The sequence below is a fragment of the Fukomys damarensis genome, unplaced genomic scaffold, assembly GCF_012274545.1.
Source record: "Fukomys damarensis isolate Sample0158 unplaced genomic scaffold, DMR_v1.0_HiC HiC_scaffold_27, whole genome shotgun sequence".
NCBI lineage: Eukaryota > Metazoa > Chordata > Mammalia > Rodentia > Bathyergidae > Fukomys > Fukomys damarensis.
The window spans coordinates 20351609-20371073 of record NW_022900939.1 but is presented as its reverse complement, the minus strand read 5'-3'; the positions used below and the strand labels follow the sequence as shown (position 1 = coordinate 20371073).

Below are 19465 nucleotides of genomic sequence, written 5' to 3'. Positions count from 1 at the left end.
AACAGCGGTCAGAGCAGTGGGATCAGCCAAGAGGACTTCGGCTTTGTTCACAGCAACAGACGGGCCACCCAGAAAGCACAAGCTGCACGCCAGGGACTTCTGAAAACAAGTTTTATTTAAATAAGGGCTTAAATACATTACATAACATCAAACTGGGAGGAAAACCAAAACCAGTTACTTCACATGGCATTGGGGAGCTGCTGCGTGTGGGGTGCAAGCTGTCACCAGGTGGGTTTGTCCCCTTGTCAGAAGTTTAACTGCACTGGGCTGGCCTTGAGCGCTGGGTTTGGTGTCTTTAGCTGGGCCGTCTGGTCCCCAGGCCCTGGCAGCCAGCTGGGGAGGGCTCTCCGCTACCAACTGCTCCCTCTAGTGGTGGAGCCACACCGCTGCCTCTCCCTTTGCTCTCCCCGGTCCCTGGGCGGCTGGGGTGGGGGCCTTCTAAGGCCAGGGACCCAGCAGCGAGAGCTCGGAGAGCTCCTGGCCAGACACAGCTGCCCGCGGTCTTGGGGCCCTGCTGCAACATCACGGTACAGTGTTTCAGGCTGCACACTGCTGGGCACCTACTGCGTGAGCTCTGTTCAAATGAGGGATTCCAGACTAGACAGCATGGCTCTTTTCAGTTTATTGCATGAAGGAGTTACACTAGTCCAAGTGGAAGCGGACCCCAAATGGTTACATTATACAAGCCGTGAGGTTTTTAAACTTGTGACAAGGGACAGAAAGGACAGTCTACTCATTCCAAGAAATCCTCACTTAAGCTTCAATGAGCCACAAGCACTTAAAACCCATGAACCTTCAGCTGATCGTCCTTGGCCAGTCCAATCTCTACCAGGAACTGACATATGTTCTTGCGCTGGTCGCCCTGGAGCTGGATTACTTCTCCATACTCTGGATGCTCGATTACAGTACCATTGCAGGCAAATTTCTTCTTAAACGCCTTCACCAGTTTCTTCTTATCGTAATCATCAGCGATCCCTTGCACAGTGGTGAGGGTCTTCCTGCCGTTCCTCTGTTGGATTCTTATATGGATATAATCCTCAGTGCCGGCAGGAAGCAGGTCATCACCCTTACTTGCATCAGCAAAGGGGTCGAAAGAGTGGAGGTTCTGGATAGCGGACATACGATACGATTCCTTTTCCTCGGTGGAAATGGCCTGCGGAAGGCGGCTGCGGGAGAAGGCGGGCGGGGGGGACGGATCGCCGGGAAGCAGGGGGCTCAAGGGGGAGGCAGCTGAAACCTCGGCGGCGGCTCAGTGACTGGGGCCCAGAATTCTGTATTGATATTTCTGTTTGCTCTTTCCTACCTATGGGGAATTTAACTTTTTCCTTACAGACCTTCAACTATTGGCAGTGTATGACTGGTTAGGTTAGGTTAGATGGCAAAGAATTCTTGCATAAATAAAGTTACTAATCAGCTGTTCTTAAAATAAGGAGATCATCCTGGATTATCCAGTGAGCTCAGTACAGTTACATGGACCCTTAACAGCAAAGAGATCGTGGAAGATGTTAGGACAAAAGCTTCCTGACAGCAGATTTGACAATAATTTTCTGGCTGTGACACCAAAGGCACAAGCAACAAAACAGACCCACTGGATCTAATTAAAATTGTGATGCTTACACAGCAAAAGACAATGGGAGCCTGGTAGGGTGATGCACACCTGTACCTCCCAACACTCCGGAGGCTGAGGCAGGAGGCTTGGGCTACAGAGTGAGTTCCAGGCCAGCCTGAACTATATAGTGAGACCCCGCGTCAAAACACCTAACAAAACAAAACAAAAAAACCCCAAAAGGGCAATAGAGTAAAAAAAACGTAACCCACATATTGGGAGCAAGTATTTGCAAATCACATATCCATAAAAGATTTTTGCACAGAATGGAGAACTAAAACTCAACAAGAACAAAACAAAATCCCCTAACATCTGATTCATAATCGAGCAAGGAATTGAATAGGCATTTTTCCAAAGATAACATACATACAAAGGGGCAAAGGCAACTTCACTAATCCTTGGGCAAATGCAATCAAAATCACAGGGAGCCCTGCCTCTCACCCATTAGGATGACTGCTATAAAACCAACAGGCAAAGACAAGTGTCAGTGAGTCTGGAGAGAAATTAAAACTTGTGTGCACCATTGGGAACCTGGAATGGTACGGCTGCTATGGGAGAGTATCATGGTTGCCCCCAAATTAAAATATAATTCCCGTACGGTCCAGCAATTCCACTTGTCAATGTAAAACAGCAACTCAGTTTTAAAGGAAATAGAAAATAACTTATTCTGAGCCAAATATTAGTGACCAGTTACCTTGAAGGACATGTTCTGTCATGGAAGAGGTTACATACATGGACTTAAGAGTCACAGAATGAAAGAAAGTCATAAATCACTAAGTTTCCCAGTCATGGGGGGGCAATCAGGCAGGTGGGCTACGGGCTGCGCAAGATGGGGTGACGCTTTCCATGGGGTTCAGATGTTATCACAGAGTAGAGCATTCTTAGCCTTTGGGCTGGGGGAGACTAGAGGTTGGCTAAGCCTAGCGGTACATTCCGAGTAGTTTATTTTCTAGTCACAGGAATGTTAGGTCAGATACGAAAGTTAAAGGGGTCGATATTGAAGTGAGTAAGATAGCCCGGGGTGACAGTGGTTCCCGACCTACAACATAGCATCTCTCCACAGTTCCGCTGTTCTCAACCAAGGTCAAGCAAGCTGTTGGGGTTTCCGATGCAGTTTAGCGTTTGGAGACTTTGGTTCACACCCTCTTGTGCCTCGAAATGGAGAGGAAGGTCTCCCAAGGATGTTTGCACATTTGTGTTCACGGCAACATTATTCACAGTAGGCAGAAGACGGGAGCTACTCCGTGGTGGATGAGTGCGTAAGCAAAATGAAATATTCAGTCTGCGAAAAAGGAAGGAAACGCCGCCCCTGCAGTGACGATGAACCTTGAGGACAGGAAGTGCAGGGAAAGCGGTGAGGCCTAAGAGGACAAACACGGTATGTATGTGTTTACAGGAAGCACCGAGGACACACAGGCAGAGTGAGAGAGAAGAAAGGTGGCTTCCAGGAGGTCGTGGGGGGAGTTCGGAAATTAGAGTTTAATGGTGTTAAAAAAAATTGACAGGAGGCTGTGGCTGGACGAAGGCCCATGGACCAGACTCAAAGTCGAAGGGACTCACTCTAAAGTTCACATCACCAAGCTGAAACTAAGCTGTGTATTTGATCTTCCAGGGAAATCAGGATTAGGAAGATAATGATCAAACCTCCCAAAGAGGCCAGTTGCAATTTGTAAATAATGGAGTCCTCTCTGCCTTATCTTTTCTCTCCAAGGGTAAGTAAAGTATAACCTGATGTTCTCTGACCAGTTATTTTTCTGCTGTTCTCTCTCCCTGCCCTCTCCTTACAAAGAAAGTAACTATCTCCTTTTTTGTTTCTGCATTCTTAAGCTTTTTTCTGTCTATAAACCCAGTCTCCTCTGCCCTGTACACTGGGACCTGTGTTGTGAACGTATTATGGAATTCTAAAATTTCCAGTGTGGAATAGGCATTTTCCCAAAGAGGACATATATACAAAGGGCAAAGGCAACTTTGTAACCCTTAGGGAAATGCAAATCAAAACCAGTGAGCTGCGGCTCTCACCCATTAGGAAGGCTGCTATAAAACCAGCAGTGTTGAAAATAAAGTCAATTAAGATCATTAACCTAAACCGAGAGTGGTGGCACATGCTTGTAATGTCAGCACATGGGAGGGAGGCTGAGGCAGCAGGAGCGCTGTGAGAGTTTAAGGCCAGATTGGGCTATATAGTAAATTCAAGGTCAGTCTGGATTACATAGCAACTCTGCTTCAAAATACAAAAGAAAACAAAACAAAAATCATCAAGCTAAATTGTAAACTTGAGAATGGTACAGTTTCAGTTTTTCAAGATGAAAGAGTTCTGGAGACCAATGGTGGTGACAGTTGCAATAATACCCTGGGGTGGTAAAATCCCAGCACTCTGGCAGGCCAGGCAGGAGGATTGCAAATTTGAGCCCAACTTGGGCAACTTTGATTCTTCTCAAAATAAAAAAAAATTAAAAATGGCAGAGGGTGCAAGTCAGTGTGGAGGACCTGGGTTCATCCTCAGTACCACACATACAAAAAAGGTTAAGATGATAAATAACTATGTTTAACACCCGACTCGCCCCCACTGAGAGGAAAAGATGCAGAGATGTGGCAGAAGGGAAGCCAGAGATTCAGAGCATTTGGCTGCACTTTAAAGCATCTCATTTGAAGACAAAGGATTAAATTGGTTCCTGCTGACTCTGATGACAATGGAGGCCGCAGAGAACCACCCTGATCAGCATTCAGCAAATAAAGGTGCACTGGGTCCCAGCCCCACAGAAACCAATCCTGCTGCATCTAGGTGAGCCTGAAAGTGGATTTTTCTTGTCTCCAGATAAGAACCCCAAGTGGCCACACTTAGAGTTCAGCTGCTGGACTTCTGACCTTCAGGACTAACAGATAGTGAATGGAAGTTATTCTGTTTTTTGTTTTGTTTTTCTGGTGCTGGAGTTTGAACTCAGGACCTTGTGCTTGCAAGGCAGGCGGATGCACCACTGAGCTAAATCCCCAACTCTATTCTGTTTTATTTTATTTATTTTTTTAAATTAGTACACGTTCGCAGTAATGATCACATTTGTTGTAGAGTCGGCACACGTACAAAACACATCTTAATTCTTTTTTCGGCCCCTAACCTTTCTTCCTCCCTCCATCTCTTCTTACTCTTCCCATCTGAAAAAAGATCTCCCAACTTCCTTTTTATTTGGTACTGGGGATTGAACTCAGGACCTTGTGCTTACAAGGCAGGCACTGCACCACTGAGATAAATCCTGGGCTCTCTATTATCTGTCTTTTATTTTGCTCTTTCTTTATATTTTGGGTTTCTCATATAAGAGAAACCGTGGGATGTTTAAGCTTGGAAGTCTGATTTATTTCACTTAATATAACGGTCTCAGGGTGCAGACATGGAATGCTTCACGAATTTGTGATCATTCCTGCCAGGGGCCATTGCTAATCTCTTGTGTTTCCAATTTTAATGTGCGTGCCGTTCTATGCTGTTTGTGAGATTTGTCATCACAGCAATAGAAAATTATCACAAGCTCTTTTTAGTAATGCTGAAAAAACTTTTACATGTGTTGTAAATATTTTTCAGCTTGTCGTTTGTGTTTTAAAACTTCACACCCTTAACTGTATTTAGTTCCCTTATTTCATTATCAGAAGATAAACTCACGTTCCATTTTGGGGCCATGTACCCAAAACTCACACGCAAATGAATCACCCAGAATGCTTGTTAAAGCAGATTCCTTGCCCGGCACGGTGACGCACGCCTGTAATCCCAGCACTCAGAAGGCTGAGAGGCGGGATCACTGTGAATTTGAGGCCAGCGCGGGCTACCTGGTGAGTTTACAGCTAGTCTGAACTACATGAAACCCTGTGTCCAAAGGGGAAAAAAAAAAAAAGCCTCAGAGTTTCGGATCCTGCAGGTCTGGGAGGACTAAAGCTACACGGCCGCTTCAAACTGGAATCACTCTCATGAACTTTCCACCCCAGTCCTCGGGTCCTAAAAGCCTACTCACTCCCAGGAGGGAAGGAAGCTGAGCCCCACCCAGAAGGGCGGGGCATTAGAAACCCCGCCTCCACGCACGAGCCCTTTGTTTTCATTGGCCAGTAGTTAGGGGCAATCCCTTGCGTTACAGTGCGGTCGCTCCTCCTCCCGGGCCAGCCGCTGGCCTGCGCAGTGGAGCTGGATGCTCGCTGGTCGGGTTTCTCTCCTGGGTCGCGTGTGGTGCCGATCAACCCAATGTCGGAGCCCCAGGCCGAGTCGGAGCCCCTTCTGGGCCCGGCCCGCGGTGGCAGCGGCCGCGACTGCCCTCAGGGGCTCCTCGCTTGCAGCAACGTCCAAATCGGTCCCGGTGAGCTTACTGGGCTTGGGGAGGGTCCGGGCTGGCTGAGGTCCCGCGGTCCCCGCACCCCCCCCACCGGGCCGGAGTCCCAGCGGGTCTGGGCGCAGGGGAACTGCTATCCTGACGCGGGGGTCACGTCCTGCCACCGTGGAGCCGGGCGAAGAGGGGCAGCCCGGGGGATGCCAGCCCCACAGCCCCCTTGCCTCTTCCGTGTGTGGGGCGGTCCAGACCCGGGCTTTCCCTGGTGGCTTTAATGGCCCCTAGCGGGGACCGCTTTTAATTTTCCTCGTTTGTTAGCTGGGAAGCAGGCTGAGAGATGTTACTGTACTCAAGATGTTACTGTACTCTGGCCCCTGGGTAGCCCGGAGGGATTCCACGCAGCTGCGAGGAAGTTGGCAGTCCTGGTCCCCTTTGGGGAGGGCGTGGCTGGGACAGGCTTCTTGGGACCAGACCAGCTTCCTCCCCTTACCACTTGCAGCTACCAGCAGGGCCTTCTCTCCCCAGCTTCTTTCTGTCCTTCCTGTTTATGGTCAGGGAGGTTGCTGAGTCCAGGGTGGAGGGCGGGCAGGGTGGAATCTACCTGTCTTTGGCTGACTCCTGGGAATTAGGTGCTGAATCAGAGGCGAAGAACTTGGTCTCATTTTACAGATGAGGAAACTGAGGTTTGGAGAGGCCAGGAGCTGTGCCCAAGATCACAGCCCTGGATTCTGGTGTAGGCTCTGCTAGTGATGCACTGAATTCTTGCTGGCCACTTCTCTCTCTGTGCCTCACTTTTTTTTCTCTACCCAGGAGACAGGCAGGGTCAGAACACTGCCCTGATCTGACCTTTGTGTGTCCATTAATGGAATAGTAGGAAGTGGTGGGGGTCCTGGACAGGAGACAAACTAGAGGCTATTGTACCCAGGAGGGCCCTTTATTTGCTTCCTGGGACCAGAAATCCTAACAGCCTGGGCCAGGTCTTGCAGGCCTGAAGAGGTTAAGACAAGGGATTGGAATATAGTTCAGGGGACCCAGGCTTTGTGTCTGAAGGCCTGGATGCCTTCTGGGGCTGGTACTCCAGGCTGTGTAGAGCGTTGCTTGGTGGATGCTGAACCTATCAGGGTCTCAGTAAAAGGGAAGTGTAGGAGACCAGAGAAGTGAAGCCTAACTGGCCGCCTCTGTGAGCACACAGGAGAAAGGCTACACTCAGGGGTGATTGCATATTGCAGGTTCTGGGGAAAAGTTAAGACAGCTGAGGTTAAGTTGTTTACCTGAGCATGTACTAGCGGATATAGGAAAGCAAGTGAATCTTGTGTTATTTGGTTGCTCGTACTGGTGTTTGGGTGAATAAAGGTAAGATGAGCCAGCTGCTTGGGGCTCCTCTACCTACTGAGAGGCAAGAGCCCCCTGGCTGCCCTCTTATTAAACTGACTCCATGTCTTTGACATTCGTCCTCAAAGGTAGTGGGCCTAGGTCCCGAACAAGGCCAGCTGGGTGGATCGGCTACAGGAGGTAGTAACAGGATCTGGCAGAGGGGCGTTGTGAGAATTCAGAGGTAATCAGGTCAGGGTAGGAATGCCTTGGCACTTGCAGGTCCTGACAGAGTGGGTATCTGGCAGGTGCCACCTGCTCTGTTGAGACAGGAGCCAGGGCCGGGCAGTGTGGAAGGTGAGAGGGACTCTGGGAGGACTCTTTGTCATGGCACCGTGGCCTTGGCGAGGGCTGCTGAGAGCGTGGACAGGATGCCCTGTGTTGGCATCTCCTTAGCCAGGCTTGGGGGATGGGGATGGCTCTTTCAGCTTCTGCTCCTGTGCTCTGAGATGGATCCTGTGCTCTGGGTTTGTGTGTGCTGTGGTTGGGACTCCTGCGCACAAGGAAGGTGTGTGCTACTGCTTCAGGTGTCTGAGGGTCCCAGGTGACTCTGCCTCCTGACTCTGCCCCACCTGCCAGACTCTGGCCCAAGGTTGAGGAGAATGTTTTTTTTCTTACTCGTTCCAAGAATCACTGTTCTGTTTGTGACAATGTCAAAGAGAAGGATTGCTGGGCTGTAGAAGCTTTCAGAGTATTGATAAAGGGCTTCTTTGCAAAGCACTGTGGCTCAATAACCCATTCAGTGTGTAAGTCCTATTGGGAAGGGTCTGTGAGAAACGGAGTCGCAGCAATTAGAGGCTCCCCTAGGGTCACACAGATGCTGGTCAGGGCCCTACACAAATTGTGCAGGGAGGAGCCTAGAGTAAGAGGGGGAACGAGTTTAGACCTGGATATGGGGGAGCAGAGGCTGAGGGCAGGGAGATAAGTCTAGGGGCAGAAGTGTGCTGCACTCCCCACACCCCCAGCTTCATTCCTACCTGGTTAGTCTGGCTTAACCCCCATCCTGCTGGGATGAGGGGACGCGGACCAGTATTTCAGCCAGGGCAGTAAGCTCAGGGCAGGGTGAGCCACCTGCAGGAAGTGGGTGAACCCACAGGTTGGGGGATAGTGCTTCTGGCCCTGGGCAAGGAGGATTTGGTGGGTGTGGCCTTGGCAGGGCCAAGTTCAGCATGAATGATATGGGGAGGCAGGGTGGGGAAGCAACAGGAGGGCCAGTGGGTGGCTGGGATGGAGCCTGCAGTGTCAGACTGGGGCAGAGTGTGGGCCTGGGGTAGAGGGACCCCATGGAAAGCTGTGCTGTGCATCTAAGAGTTTGTGACAAGATCTCTCAGGTTGCTGCGGAGTGGGATGGTCTTCCAGAGGTTTGGCAGTGTGAGGGCAGGTGAGCTCAGGCAGCCAGACAGAAAAGTTTGATTTTTATTTATTATTTTAAGATTTAATAAGTTTTGTTTTATTTTGTCCTATTACCCCTTCAAGCCCCTTCCTCTCCCAATGTACAGAAGCTTTGTTTTCATTTTTTCCCTTCTATTTTCACTTTGTTCTTGTCCCTTCCTTCTTTTCCCCCTCCCCTTTCCCTTGTTCCCCTTCCCATTTGAACACTTTCTTCCCATTTTCCAACATCTATTATACATCTCCGTCCTTGTTTCCATTTTTGGTTTCTCTCACCATAGAAACAATGCGATATTTAAACACGTGTGTCCATTCTGCTTTACTGAGGAGCATTTCTCAACGTCCATCCATTTAGCTACAGATGTCTGAAGCTCATCCTTCTTTATGGCAGAGTAGTACTCCATTGTATTAAAAACCAAATCTTTATCCACTCATCAGTTGATGGGCTTCTGGGCTGTTTTCAAGATTTAGCTCTTATGTACTGTGTGGCTATAAACATGGGTGTGTATATATCGCTGTGGTATAATGCTTTTAATTCTTCTGGGAAGATACCAAGAAGAGGTATAGCTGGGTCAAATAAACTAAAACTAAAACCTCTAGTTTTAGTTTTTTGAGAAATCTCCACACTGACTTTCATAGTCGTCAGACCCAGAGTTTTATAAACCAACAGCCAGAAAGCCAAACAAAGGGGACTCCCAGGTGTTCTACATCGTCCAGGGGCGCTGACCCCCTGGTCCTGCAGTAACTGGTCTGGGCAGACTGAGTCCCTTCCACAGTCCTTCTTTCTCTTATCTCAGAAGCTTGTATGGCTCTGTCTCTTCGGGTTCAGATTCTGTGTCTGGCCAGGAAATTGTGTAGCCTGGCACTTTCAGACCCCTGCCTTGCGGGCTGCCCTTGGGCTGTTCACTTCCTCATTGGAAAAATTGGCTTTGAGTTTTGCTTCATCCTGGAAAAAGACAATACAGCTTCTGTTCATAGCATCCCGGGGCACGTAGGGATTCCAGGAACTGGTGCTGTTAGAGCCCCTCTGAGAAACGAGGGCTGTCGGGGGGGGGGGAATGAAGGCCCAGGGTGAGGAAGGCACTTGCTAGGTGACATAGTAAGGCCAGGGCAGACATGGGGTGGGGCTCCCACATCTCTGCTTACTCCCTGGGCCCTACTGTCTCTGTCCCATGACAGGAGCCCTAGGGACGAGAGGAGGTGCCTCTTCAGGGGTGGTGGCAGAGGGGTGGGCAGTGGCTGGGGCTCTGCTTGCTCCTCCACGTTGCAGCCTCCTGTCCCTTTGCTCCGGCAGCTCAGCTCTGTTCCACTCAGTGCCTCCGTGGACCTCAGGGGGCCAGATGGAGAAGCTGAATCATGAATGGAAGCAGCGACAGGGCTGTCCGCTTCATTTCCAAGCCGGATGTGAGCTGCGTGGGCTACACGCCGCCGCAGGCCCCAGGGCCCTGGGCTGCCCTGGCTGTGCCTTCTCTCCTGGGATGTGTGAACTTCAGCCCCCCATTCCCCTGTTGCTCTGGGCCCCGCTCGTGCTTTTCTTCTCATGCTGTTTGTTGAGTTTCAGGTGCCAACTGCCTGCCCACCGTGCACCGGCCTGCCAAGCTCAGGTCCCTGGTGGCCCCTGGCTGGGTGTGCTGGCTGCTGCTCATTAGTGGGAGGGGCTCGAGAGCAGCCAGGGTGCTGGTGCAAGCTGCTCCTGAGGGCCCCGGCAGTCACGAGCCGGCTGCCTCCTTGGCTCAGACCACAGGAAGGCCCAATCTCGTGTGCTGTGAGAACCAAGTCAGTGATGGCTCTTTGCCAGGGAGGATCTGGCAGAGGATGGGTGGGGAGGGACTCAGGAGCTCCCTGGACTTTGTCCTCAGAGCACTTGGCACAGTCACTTGGTTCTGTGGGCCAGGATTTGATAAGTTACAGTGGTGGTTTCCAGGTCTAGATGTTGATTTTGCACCTCAGTGTTTAATCTCTGGTCTCATTGGATAGGGGCTGCACAGGTAGTGTTGCCCATCTTTTAGTTGAGAATGCTGGGGCCATGCGGGAGGCCAGTGGTGGAACTGGGCGGCAGAGTGGTCACTTGTGTGGCGTACCGCATACTGCATCCCCACACTGCCCCTCACTGATCCCCTGGGAGCCGCGCAAGGTGGCTCCTTGGCTGAGGAGAACCCCATGTCTGGTACCAGCACTGCTATTTCCATGGGCTTCGCTGGGTGTTGTGTCCTCTGCATCCTGTCCCTTGGGCAGTGGCAGTTGTGGGTGTCAGAGCTGCCTCTCTGGGCTGTGTCCTGAGCATGCCCTGCTGTGCTCCTTGCCTTCGTGAGACCCCAGGGCAGGTACTGTGCCCCAGCTGCAGGGTGGGGGGGGTGTCTTGTCACTGAGCAGGGGAGGACCGCAGCTGGCTTCTTTTCCTCTTATCAGATCAGCCCATAGGGGTGAGGCACACTGCCCGCCTGGTCACCTGACCTATCTTCTCTGCCTCCCTGCAGGTGCCACGGCCAGGCAGGACCTCTGCATCGACCAGGCTGTGGTCTTCATTGAAGATGCTGTTCAGGTGAGTGGGCCTGGGGGTGCTGCTCTGCTGGCCAAGCATCTCCCAGCCTTCATTCCTTGCTGTCCTGGGTCAAAGCCTTAGCTGCTGGCCTGTGGGTTAGGATAGCTGAGATGGTAGGGCCAGACCTCTTTAAAGGAGGCTGTCTTCTGAGTACTAGAATCATTGCATTGTTGATTTATCCTGCCTTGTGGCCTGTGCTGGGCTGCGCCATCCTAGGTCCCCAGTGGGGCTGGGGGATGACTCAGCTGTGCTGGGGATGAGGGGCCACCCTTGCGTGGAGAAGAGAGCCTCACAGAGGCACAGCTGTGTGTTCTACAAACACTGCCCCCATCTGGCCTTTGGGAAGCACTTGGTCTGCTGGGTAAACCTCATAACGTGTGATGGGCTGAGGCTGCAGGGTTGCGAGGTGGGGGATGCCTTGTCCGCGTGCTGAGGCTGATCTTGCCATCCACGATGCCAGTGGGGCCTTGCTCAGTGGGAGATGGTGCCCATTGTGGGAACAGGTCAGGGTTTAGGCATGTGTGGCACCAGGGAAACCCTGTTCACGCCCCTCCATGTGACTGACCCTTTGCTTCCAGTACCGCTCCATCTTCCACCGCATGGATGCCCGCTCGATGTGGCTTTACCGATGGTATTACTCGAACCTGTGCCAACGGTGAGAATGCACCTCTGGCCTGCTTGGTGGTGGGGAGGCTGGCCTGAGAGGACCATACCTATCCAGGTGGGCTCCCCATCCTCCTCCTAGTGAGTTGCCCAGCCTGCGGTCGGGACCTCCCTCTCAGAACACTGGGTCAGCGCCGGGCCAGTGAGTCTGGGTAGATCAGTGTCACCTGCCGGTCAATGTCCTAGCCCCAGAGGGCAGCTGCTTCTTGCCCTTTGACCAGGTTTGTTTTCTTTCTAGGACTCTGAGCTTCACCATCTTCTTGATCCTGTTTTTGGCTTTTATTGAGACCCCGTCCTCACTCACGTGGACTGCGGACGTGCGCTATCGCTCCCTGCCCTGGGAGCCACCCTGTGGTCTGATGGAGGGCGTGGAGCTGCTCTGCCTGCTGGTCTTCGTGGCTGATATCTCTGTGAAGGTGAGGCAGGCAGGTGGTGGGCAATGCTGAGCCCATGTCCTTCCTGTGTGACTCCAGCTGCCTCAGCCCTCCCATCCCCAGACTGCTTCTCTCCTAGTTTATTTCTGGTGCCCTAGGCTGGCTGTCTCTCTTGTTTCTGCACCTTAACCCTTTAGGCAGGGATTGGGTTCTTGGGTGTGTCTGGGCCTGGGAGCAAGGCTGTTGACTCTTCTTCCTCCTCAGGGTGGAAGCTGGGGCCAGGTGGCCTGGAGAGCCTTTGGGAACTGGTGAGGGGTTGGCTTTTGTGGGGGGAGGTCCCCAACTGCACAAGAAGACCCATGGGCTTTCCTTATGGCACAAAGAGAAGAGGAGTCAGGTGTGAGGCAGAAGGGGGTCTTTGCCCACAGAACAGCTGGGAGGCATCAGACCCTGGCTTCTGTCTGTGACTGGATCCTGCTGGGAGCTGGGTTTTTTGCCTTCTCAGCTCATGGAAACTTGTGGGACACATTAGCATGGGGCCTTGGTGACTTTGCAGCGGGGTACAGAGGGGCTAGGTCTCACTGGGGCTGCATGTCCTGTTTTTGTCAGTGATTCTGACTCCATAGCCCCCGGGCATCCATGTCCATAGTATTGGATGGCACCTGCAGCAACAGCCCTGCACTCTTCCGCCTGGGCTGTAGGCTCACGTGGCTTTTGGATCCCTGCAGGCTGTAGTGTGGGAAGGGTGCTTGTGTGCTTCTGGAGGGGGTGGCTGGGCACTGGCACATGTGAGTGCACATGTGTGTGTGTGTGTGTGTGTGTGTGTGTGTGTGTGTGTGTGAGAGAGAGAGAGAGAGAGAGAGAGAGGGAGAGAGAGGGAGAGGGAGAGAAATTATAGGCCGAGGCAGTTTCTCAGTTCTTCCTATTTTAGCTCGTACAGGGCTAGCAGGTCTGTGAGTTTTAGAACTGGAACCTAAACTGGTGAGAAGTTGTCATTAGTGTTTACTGAGTGATCATTGCGTTTGGGGCCACTTGTGGGAGAACACATGCTTTTACGTGCAGGCCATGATCTCTGGAGGTCACTGGGATACGGATGGTAGGAAGTGGTTAGGAGAAGGAGCAGACAGAAACTGTCTCCCCTTCCGCCTTCCAGGAGTGACTGAAGCACCTTCCCCTTTCATGTGCGTTGTCTCCTGTCTGGAAGCCTTGCGCCTCCTTCTGACCCTGCAAACACTGGAGGCCAGCCTAGGCTGAGCAGGTGGCGGAAGCCTCAATACTGATAGGGAACGGGCCAGAGAGGCTAAGTGCCTGCCTGAGATTTCAGTGAGCCACCCATGGCCTTCAGGCTGCTGCTCAGCATCCTGCTCCCTAAATGTCACATGGAGACCCCACTGTTGGACAGACCCTCTGCTGCCAGGCTTTCTGGTGCAGAGTGAGGCCCTCTGCCTGCCTCAGACCTGTCCTCATCTCTTGCAGGGCTATCTGGTTGGGTGGTCCCAGTTCCAGAAGAACCTCTGGCTGCTGGCCTACCTCACAGTGCTGGTCGTGTCTCTGGTGGACTGGACTGTGTCCCTGAGTCTCCTTTGTCAGGAGGTAGGTGACTCAGTGGCTCTGTGGGATGTGGGGTGCAGGTGCAGCTATCTAGGCCATAGATAACGGTCCTGGGCCTTGCAGCCATATGGCCAGCTGCCCAGTGCTGCCTTTGTCCCATAGTACTTTGGGCTCCTCTTGTCTGAGAGCCCTGCCCTCATCTCACAGATGGAGCACATGGGCCTAGAGAAGGCATAAGCTTCCCCTGGGGGGTCCTGTTGGCAAGAGGAGTGGGCGGCAAGTCCTACGGCTGCTTGAGCTCCTGGCCTCAGTTCATTTGGCATCTGAACTCCACTAGGCTGGATGCCCCATGAGAGCATCACCCCAGGGCTTTGCTGTGCCCACATTGCATGCCCAGAGTATTGAGGCCTGGTGGTGAGATTCCCTTCCCCCTCCACCTTCTGACCTCCCCAAAGTCTGGTAGGACAGGGTGGGGACAGGGTGGTTTGGAGTCAGCCGCATCTGACTGATGGAGGGAGAGTGGCCCAACAGCCACCAATTCCTGGAGATAGTGACAGTATCTGTCGCATTGGCCAGCCAGTACTCCATAACTCACAGGTTAACTTGAGCCCAACCTCTACTGGGGTGCTTATGTGAATGGAGGTTCATTAGTATACAACAGACACACCAGGAGGGAGCCTTGCGAAGCTGCCAGAGTGGCCCTGGTTTTTCACTGCCTAAGTGACATTGAGGATTCCCTTCTACTGGGAGATTCCCTTGAGAAGAATTTCCTTCCCAAAGGCCAAGGTGTTTTTTGTTTTTTGTTTTTTTTTTTGATGACTGGGATTTTCTGATGATTTTTCCTGTTGCACAGATTACTCTAGAGGGCCCTCTTGCTGACTAGGAAGTGATACTGCTACCCTGGTCTGTCCTCAGTTGTGGAATCCTTCCCTGAGGGTGTATGGGACCAGTGTGTGTTTCTGGTGGATGCACCTTTCTCCCTCGGGTATGGACACTTCCAGACTGGCAGTGGCAGGAATGGTGGGGTGGGGAGTGGAAGTGTGGTCACTCCCATTTCTTGGGTTCCCTGAATCCCACTAGGAGAGAACTGGTCCCCCAGAGCCTGTGCTGTGCCCTGGAAGACCCAGGCTAGTGTCCTACATCCTCTAAGGCTCTGGACCTTTCTGGCAGGCTGGTTCTCCTGGGTGGCCCTTGACCTCAGCAGTGGGTTCTGCACTAAGTGGTGGGTGCCCTGCACTGAGTCATCTCCCAGATCCTTGGATGCAGCCCCGTCTGTCACGATGAGTCAGTGTCCAGGATTGTTAGCAGGGGCCATGTGGGCCCCGGTGCTGGGCTCTGCTTCAGGCAGGATGGGTGTGTTGCTGCCCTGGTGGAGGCTTTGTACCATCCCAGTGACACTGTATGAGGAGGGAGGCTCAGCTGCCTGTAGGATATGCCATTTGCCGAATGATGCCCCTGGTGAGCATTCCAGAGGGCGGGAGCTCTGGTTGCCCTGCACTTTTGTAGGGATCTGTCCACTTGTGTCCTCTTGGGCCTCCTGTCCCCAGTTGCACAGCCCTGCTCTTGTGATGTGCCTGTTCAGCCCCGGGAAGATGTTTCTGTCTAGAGGAGCTGCTGAAGCTGCCTGCACAGAGCTTTCCCTTTAGCACTGGCTCTGGAGAACCTAGAGCAAGGTTCTGATGCCACACCAGGTCCCTTTCTGGCTGGGCCGGCTATGCTCAGCAGATCTGCAGTCACGCCAGCTGTTCCTTTGTGGCCAGCTGCTCAGTTGCAGAGCTCCCATTGACATTAGGTGGCTCTGACCTGCTCTTGTGCTGATGGAGCCTTGTTGCTTTGGGGCCGGTGGGCCACTGATAGGCCTTGGCCACTCACTTGGTCTCAACATAACTGTTTGGGTGTAGCATTTCTCTAAGCACCTGGGGTCTGGGCCTTGCCAGGGGTTACCTGGCCCAGCAGCCAGTTCTCAGGGGAGAACTTACTTGGACGTGCCTTAGTGTCCTCTTGGCCCTGTGTGTGTCACGCTGATTGCAGAGTGAGTGCACCCCAGGTAGGTAGGGAAGCTGACCCAGCCCTCAGCCTCTGCTTGCCCTGTTGGGAGCCAAGGAGCCTTGGTCTGTTGAGCACTGGGGGCAGATCTTCCACCATGGGTGGTGTGTGAGGGCCCTGGGGAGACTGAGGCCACAGCCCTGAGCAGTTGGTTTACTGGTCATCACTGCTCCTTTTGCCTGTCAGTCCCAGGTCAGGTGCTGGACCCTTCTGAGGATGCAGCCTAGCGAGGGGCCATGTGCCCTCGGCGAGGGTCACTCTGAGGGCCTGCTGCGTGAGGTACTGGCAGAAACAAGGCAGGTGAAGCCTTTGTCCCGGAGACCGAGGTTCTGGAGCGAGGGAGAGGCCCTGGCACACTAGGGAAGTATAATTCCGTGTGCGGTGGGTGCTGTGGCAGAGAGGAGCCAGGCAGTGTGAGAGGGAAGGAAAGGCCATTACCTGCCGGCTGGAATTGCCAGGCCAGCCTGTGGCCGACAGGGCCCGCTCCCGTCCCTAGGGTCCCAGGCACGTTTGCCCCTGTGGCGGCAGGGGTGAGGTAATACTGTGTGCAGGCAGTTTCGAGCCGGGCCACTGTGTCTGTTGTAGCTGCTGCGCATGCGCCGCCTCCTGCGTCCCTTCTTCCTGCTGCAGAACTCCTCCATGATGAAGAAGACTTTGAAGTGCATCCGGTGGTCACTGCCGGACATGGCCAGGTAGGTCTTGGGCCCAGTGAGACTCCAGCTAGTGTTCAGCCCAAGGGCCCTGGCCTGTGGATGGCCTGGATGCCCCTGCCCGGATGCAGCGCGTGAGGCCCATGAACGCTTTCAGCCCGGCGCCCTGGGGAGGTCAGCATGCAGGAGTCTTGGCCCCCTTAAGAGGCCTTACTGCAGACCTGCCCCTCCTCCCTTCCGATGCTGAGTCCTGTGGGCGCCCCTCTGATGGGTCTTTGCCTGTGTTCCCTAATGGCCATGTCTCTTCCTGACTTGGTGTCTCCTGGTTCCCTGCTGCCTCTTACACCTTATAGAGCTAAGGTACTCTGGACATCACCTCTGCCTGGAAGCCTTCAAGCTTCCTTCACTACCAGAAATTTGCGGTCTTGAGTCCAGCCCCTTCACCAGTAGAAGTGTCGCCTATGCTTCCCTCTGCCTCAAGTCCCTGCCCTCGTGGCCCACCTGGCTGTCTTCTCATCAACCCAGAAGGATGGGAGTGGCCTCTCCCTTCCAATATCCCAGGCCCCAGTCCCTCCTCTGAGGTTGCCTTTGTCTCACCAAAAAAGAGGACTCTGCCAGATTGGGAGCAGGCCTGTCCTGCAGGACCCTGGGCTGAGCGCTTGGCAGGGTCTCTGGTGAGAGAAAGGTTTTTGCCCCAGTGGCCCGGTGGGCACATCAGGAGTCTCTGGCTCCTACCTGGGTGTGGGGCCTGCACTTTGCCAGGCTGAGCACCCATCTCCTCCCCAGTGTCGGGCTTTTGCTGGCCATTCACCTGTGCATCTTCACAATGTTCGGAATGTTGCTGTTCACCGTCGGTGAGAAGGTGAGGTGAGACCGTGGCTGCAGGCGGGCTGCCTGCCTTTGGGGTGGGATGTCAGGGATGTCATTAGGTTAGCAGACAGCATGGACCAGGCTAGGCCACCTGTCTCAGGCACATAACCAGGAAGTCAGCAGTGCCCCCTGGAGGCCAGGGTCTGTCTACATGGCCATGGTACTCCCACAGTGGCTAGCAGGGCCCGCTTCTGTCCCTAGGGTCCCTGGCACGTTCACGCCCTCCCCGGGGCTGCCTGCCCACCTCCCTCTTTTTTGTTCTTTCCCCCTGGGCTGGTCACGGGGCTCCACAGGTTCATCCCATAGCCATTCACGCTCTGCTGTGGTGCTGCCTACCATGGCCTCCATACCTCCTTTCTCACGCCTTGTTTTAGCCAGGTCCTTCAGACCTGCACTACCCTATGGGGTGCTCACGTCTCCAGCTCTGACTCTGGGTCTCCTGCCTGGGAAGGGCATCTCCCCCACTGTTGCCCTGTGGAGGTGCCCCCTGCCTTGGGCGGTCTTAGCCTTTGCTCATTTTTGTCTGTGCTCACATGCTGGCCAGGTCGCCATCCTCCTCAGGCCTGGGCCATCGGCTTGTCTGTTTCTTTGTCCTGGGAGGTGGCCTTGGCCAGGGCCGGTTTTCATGAGGCAACTTTAGGGTCAGGCTGTGCACCCAGAAGGCCTGAGTCTGAGCCTTCTAACCCTAGGGGAAGAGCCCGGGGCCCTGTCTGTCCTTATGCCTATGTGTCTGTGTGTGCGTGTCTACCTAGGTAACTCGATGAGTTTGTGAGAGTGTGAGTGTCTCTGTGTGTGGCAGTTGCTGGGCTGCTGAGGTGAGCCTGCTGACACCTAAGGGCCTCCTGTGACGGCTGCCGTCTCTACTGTTTCCAGGGCTGGGTCAGTGTGGGGGACCGGAGGTGGCCCCGGATTCAGGACTGGGGCAGGGGCTCCACCCTTGAGTACTGAGTGTCTCTGGGTGCCAGAAGGGTGCGCACCTCCTTCAGGCTGGGCGTTTGCCCCATGAAGAGGAACTGAGTGGAGTGAGTGAGCGCTGTGTAACTGTGTGGGATGGTGCTGCCTGCTGTGGTCTCAGCAAGAATGGTTCCCAGCCCTTGGTTGCAGTTAGAGGAGGGCATGATGGTAGCTGACCTATCCTGAGTTCCTTTCCTCAGCCATCAAGCCCCTTGCCAGCCTGGCCTGGAGAACAGATTGGGAGCCTGTGGCCTGGGCTGTGGCTGGCCATGAGTCGGGGTGGCTTTGCCTGGTGTCCCTGGCTCGTGCCAACTGAGAGCACAGTGGCTACTGTCTGAAGCTAGTGGCTCGCTCTCTGTAGCCTTGTTTACCATGAAGTCCATCTTGGATTTATTTCCAGGAATGTGGTTTGCTCGGGGCACCTGGCCTCCTGCGTCAGTGGCGTCTTCTCACCTTATAGATGTGTCCTTGGACCCAGAGCGGTGGGCTGGGTGGGAACCCAGGTTCCCCACACACAGGGATCCCTCTGCCCCCTGATCGAACGGGGGCTCAAGCTGGGGCCCCTGGGTAGAAGGACACATAGGGGTTGCTCAGGAGCTGATTGGCAGAAGCACAGCAAGAGGCTTGCTGGGAGACAGGCCAGGCACTGCCACCTGCCCAGGAGGCCTCAACCCCTGGACCTTGGTCCTTGTCTATAATCCAGTGCAGGTACAGGAATGTCCTTCAGTCAGCAGGAAGTCCGAGCTCCACTCAGCAGGCTGTGGGTTGTTTCAGGCCCAGGAGGGCTGGTCGTGGTGCCTGATCCTGCCATCCCTGGATGCATCCCTGGGGGCTGAGGTGTCCTTCAGGCCCTTTGGCCGAGCCATCTTGGGGGCATTTGCTCTCCTTCCTGGCTCCAGCTGGGGCCTCTCAACCTCTGTAGCATCCTGGCTCTTTTATGGCTCTGTGCCAACCTTGCAACTTCCTCTCATGACCCCCTACCCACTGTGACCGCCCCCCAGTGGGTTTGTGCAATCTGTTATAACCAGTCAGCTGCTCTGCCTTTGGGGCCCTGCACAAGACAGATGGTAGCAGTGCTATTTTGTAGATGAAGATGGGGAGGTCTTGGTGTTACTGATGAGCCCCTGGGACTTGTGTTGGAAAAGCAA

The 19465-nt window shown here is 53.7% G+C and overlaps 2 protein-coding genes across 6 annotated transcripts in view; one reads left to right on the top strand and one right to left on the bottom strand.

Moving 5' to 3' along the window:
- Window positions 1-606: 606 nt before the first annotated feature.
- Window positions 607-1274, bottom strand: Eif1 (eukaryotic translation initiation factor 1). The gene has a single exon (XM_010635731.3). The coding sequence runs from the start codon at window positions 1118-1120 to the stop codon at window positions 779-781; it is 342 nt and encodes a 113-aa protein (XP_010634033.1). The 5' UTR covers window positions 1121-1274; the 3' UTR covers window positions 607-778.
- Window positions 1275-2246: 972 nt separating this feature from the next.
- Window positions 2247-19465, top strand: part of Tpcn2 (two pore segment channel 2) — a 29031-nt gene continuing 11812 nt past the window's right edge. For 2 of the 5 annotated variants that reach the window (XM_033756504.1, XM_010635732.3), the window contains exons 1-7: window positions 5724-5937; window positions 11145-11209; window positions 11788-11864; window positions 12111-12288; window positions 13723-13839; window positions 16429-16535; window positions 17280-17355. In XM_033756504.1, coding sequence (XP_033612395.1) covers window positions 5826-5937; window positions 11145-11209; window positions 11788-11864; window positions 12111-12288; window positions 13723-13839; window positions 16429-16535; window positions 17280-17355 — 732 coding nt within the window. In that variant the 5' untranslated portion in view covers window positions 5724-5825. Of the gene's footprint in view, window positions 3319-5324; window positions 5423-5723; window positions 5938-9942; window positions 10072-11144; window positions 11210-11787; window positions 11865-12110; window positions 12289-13722; window positions 13840-16428; window positions 16536-17279; window positions 17356-19465 lie in introns of those variants that run through there. The other 3 variants (XM_033756507.1, XM_033756506.1, XM_033756505.1) reach the window with 3 other exon arrangements.

Excerpts from the sequence above, each read along its gene's own strand:
- Eif1 (XM_010635731.3), bottom strand. The coding sequence starts at position 1,120 with ATGTCCGCTATCCAGAACCTCCACTCTTTCGACCCCTTTGCTGATGCA.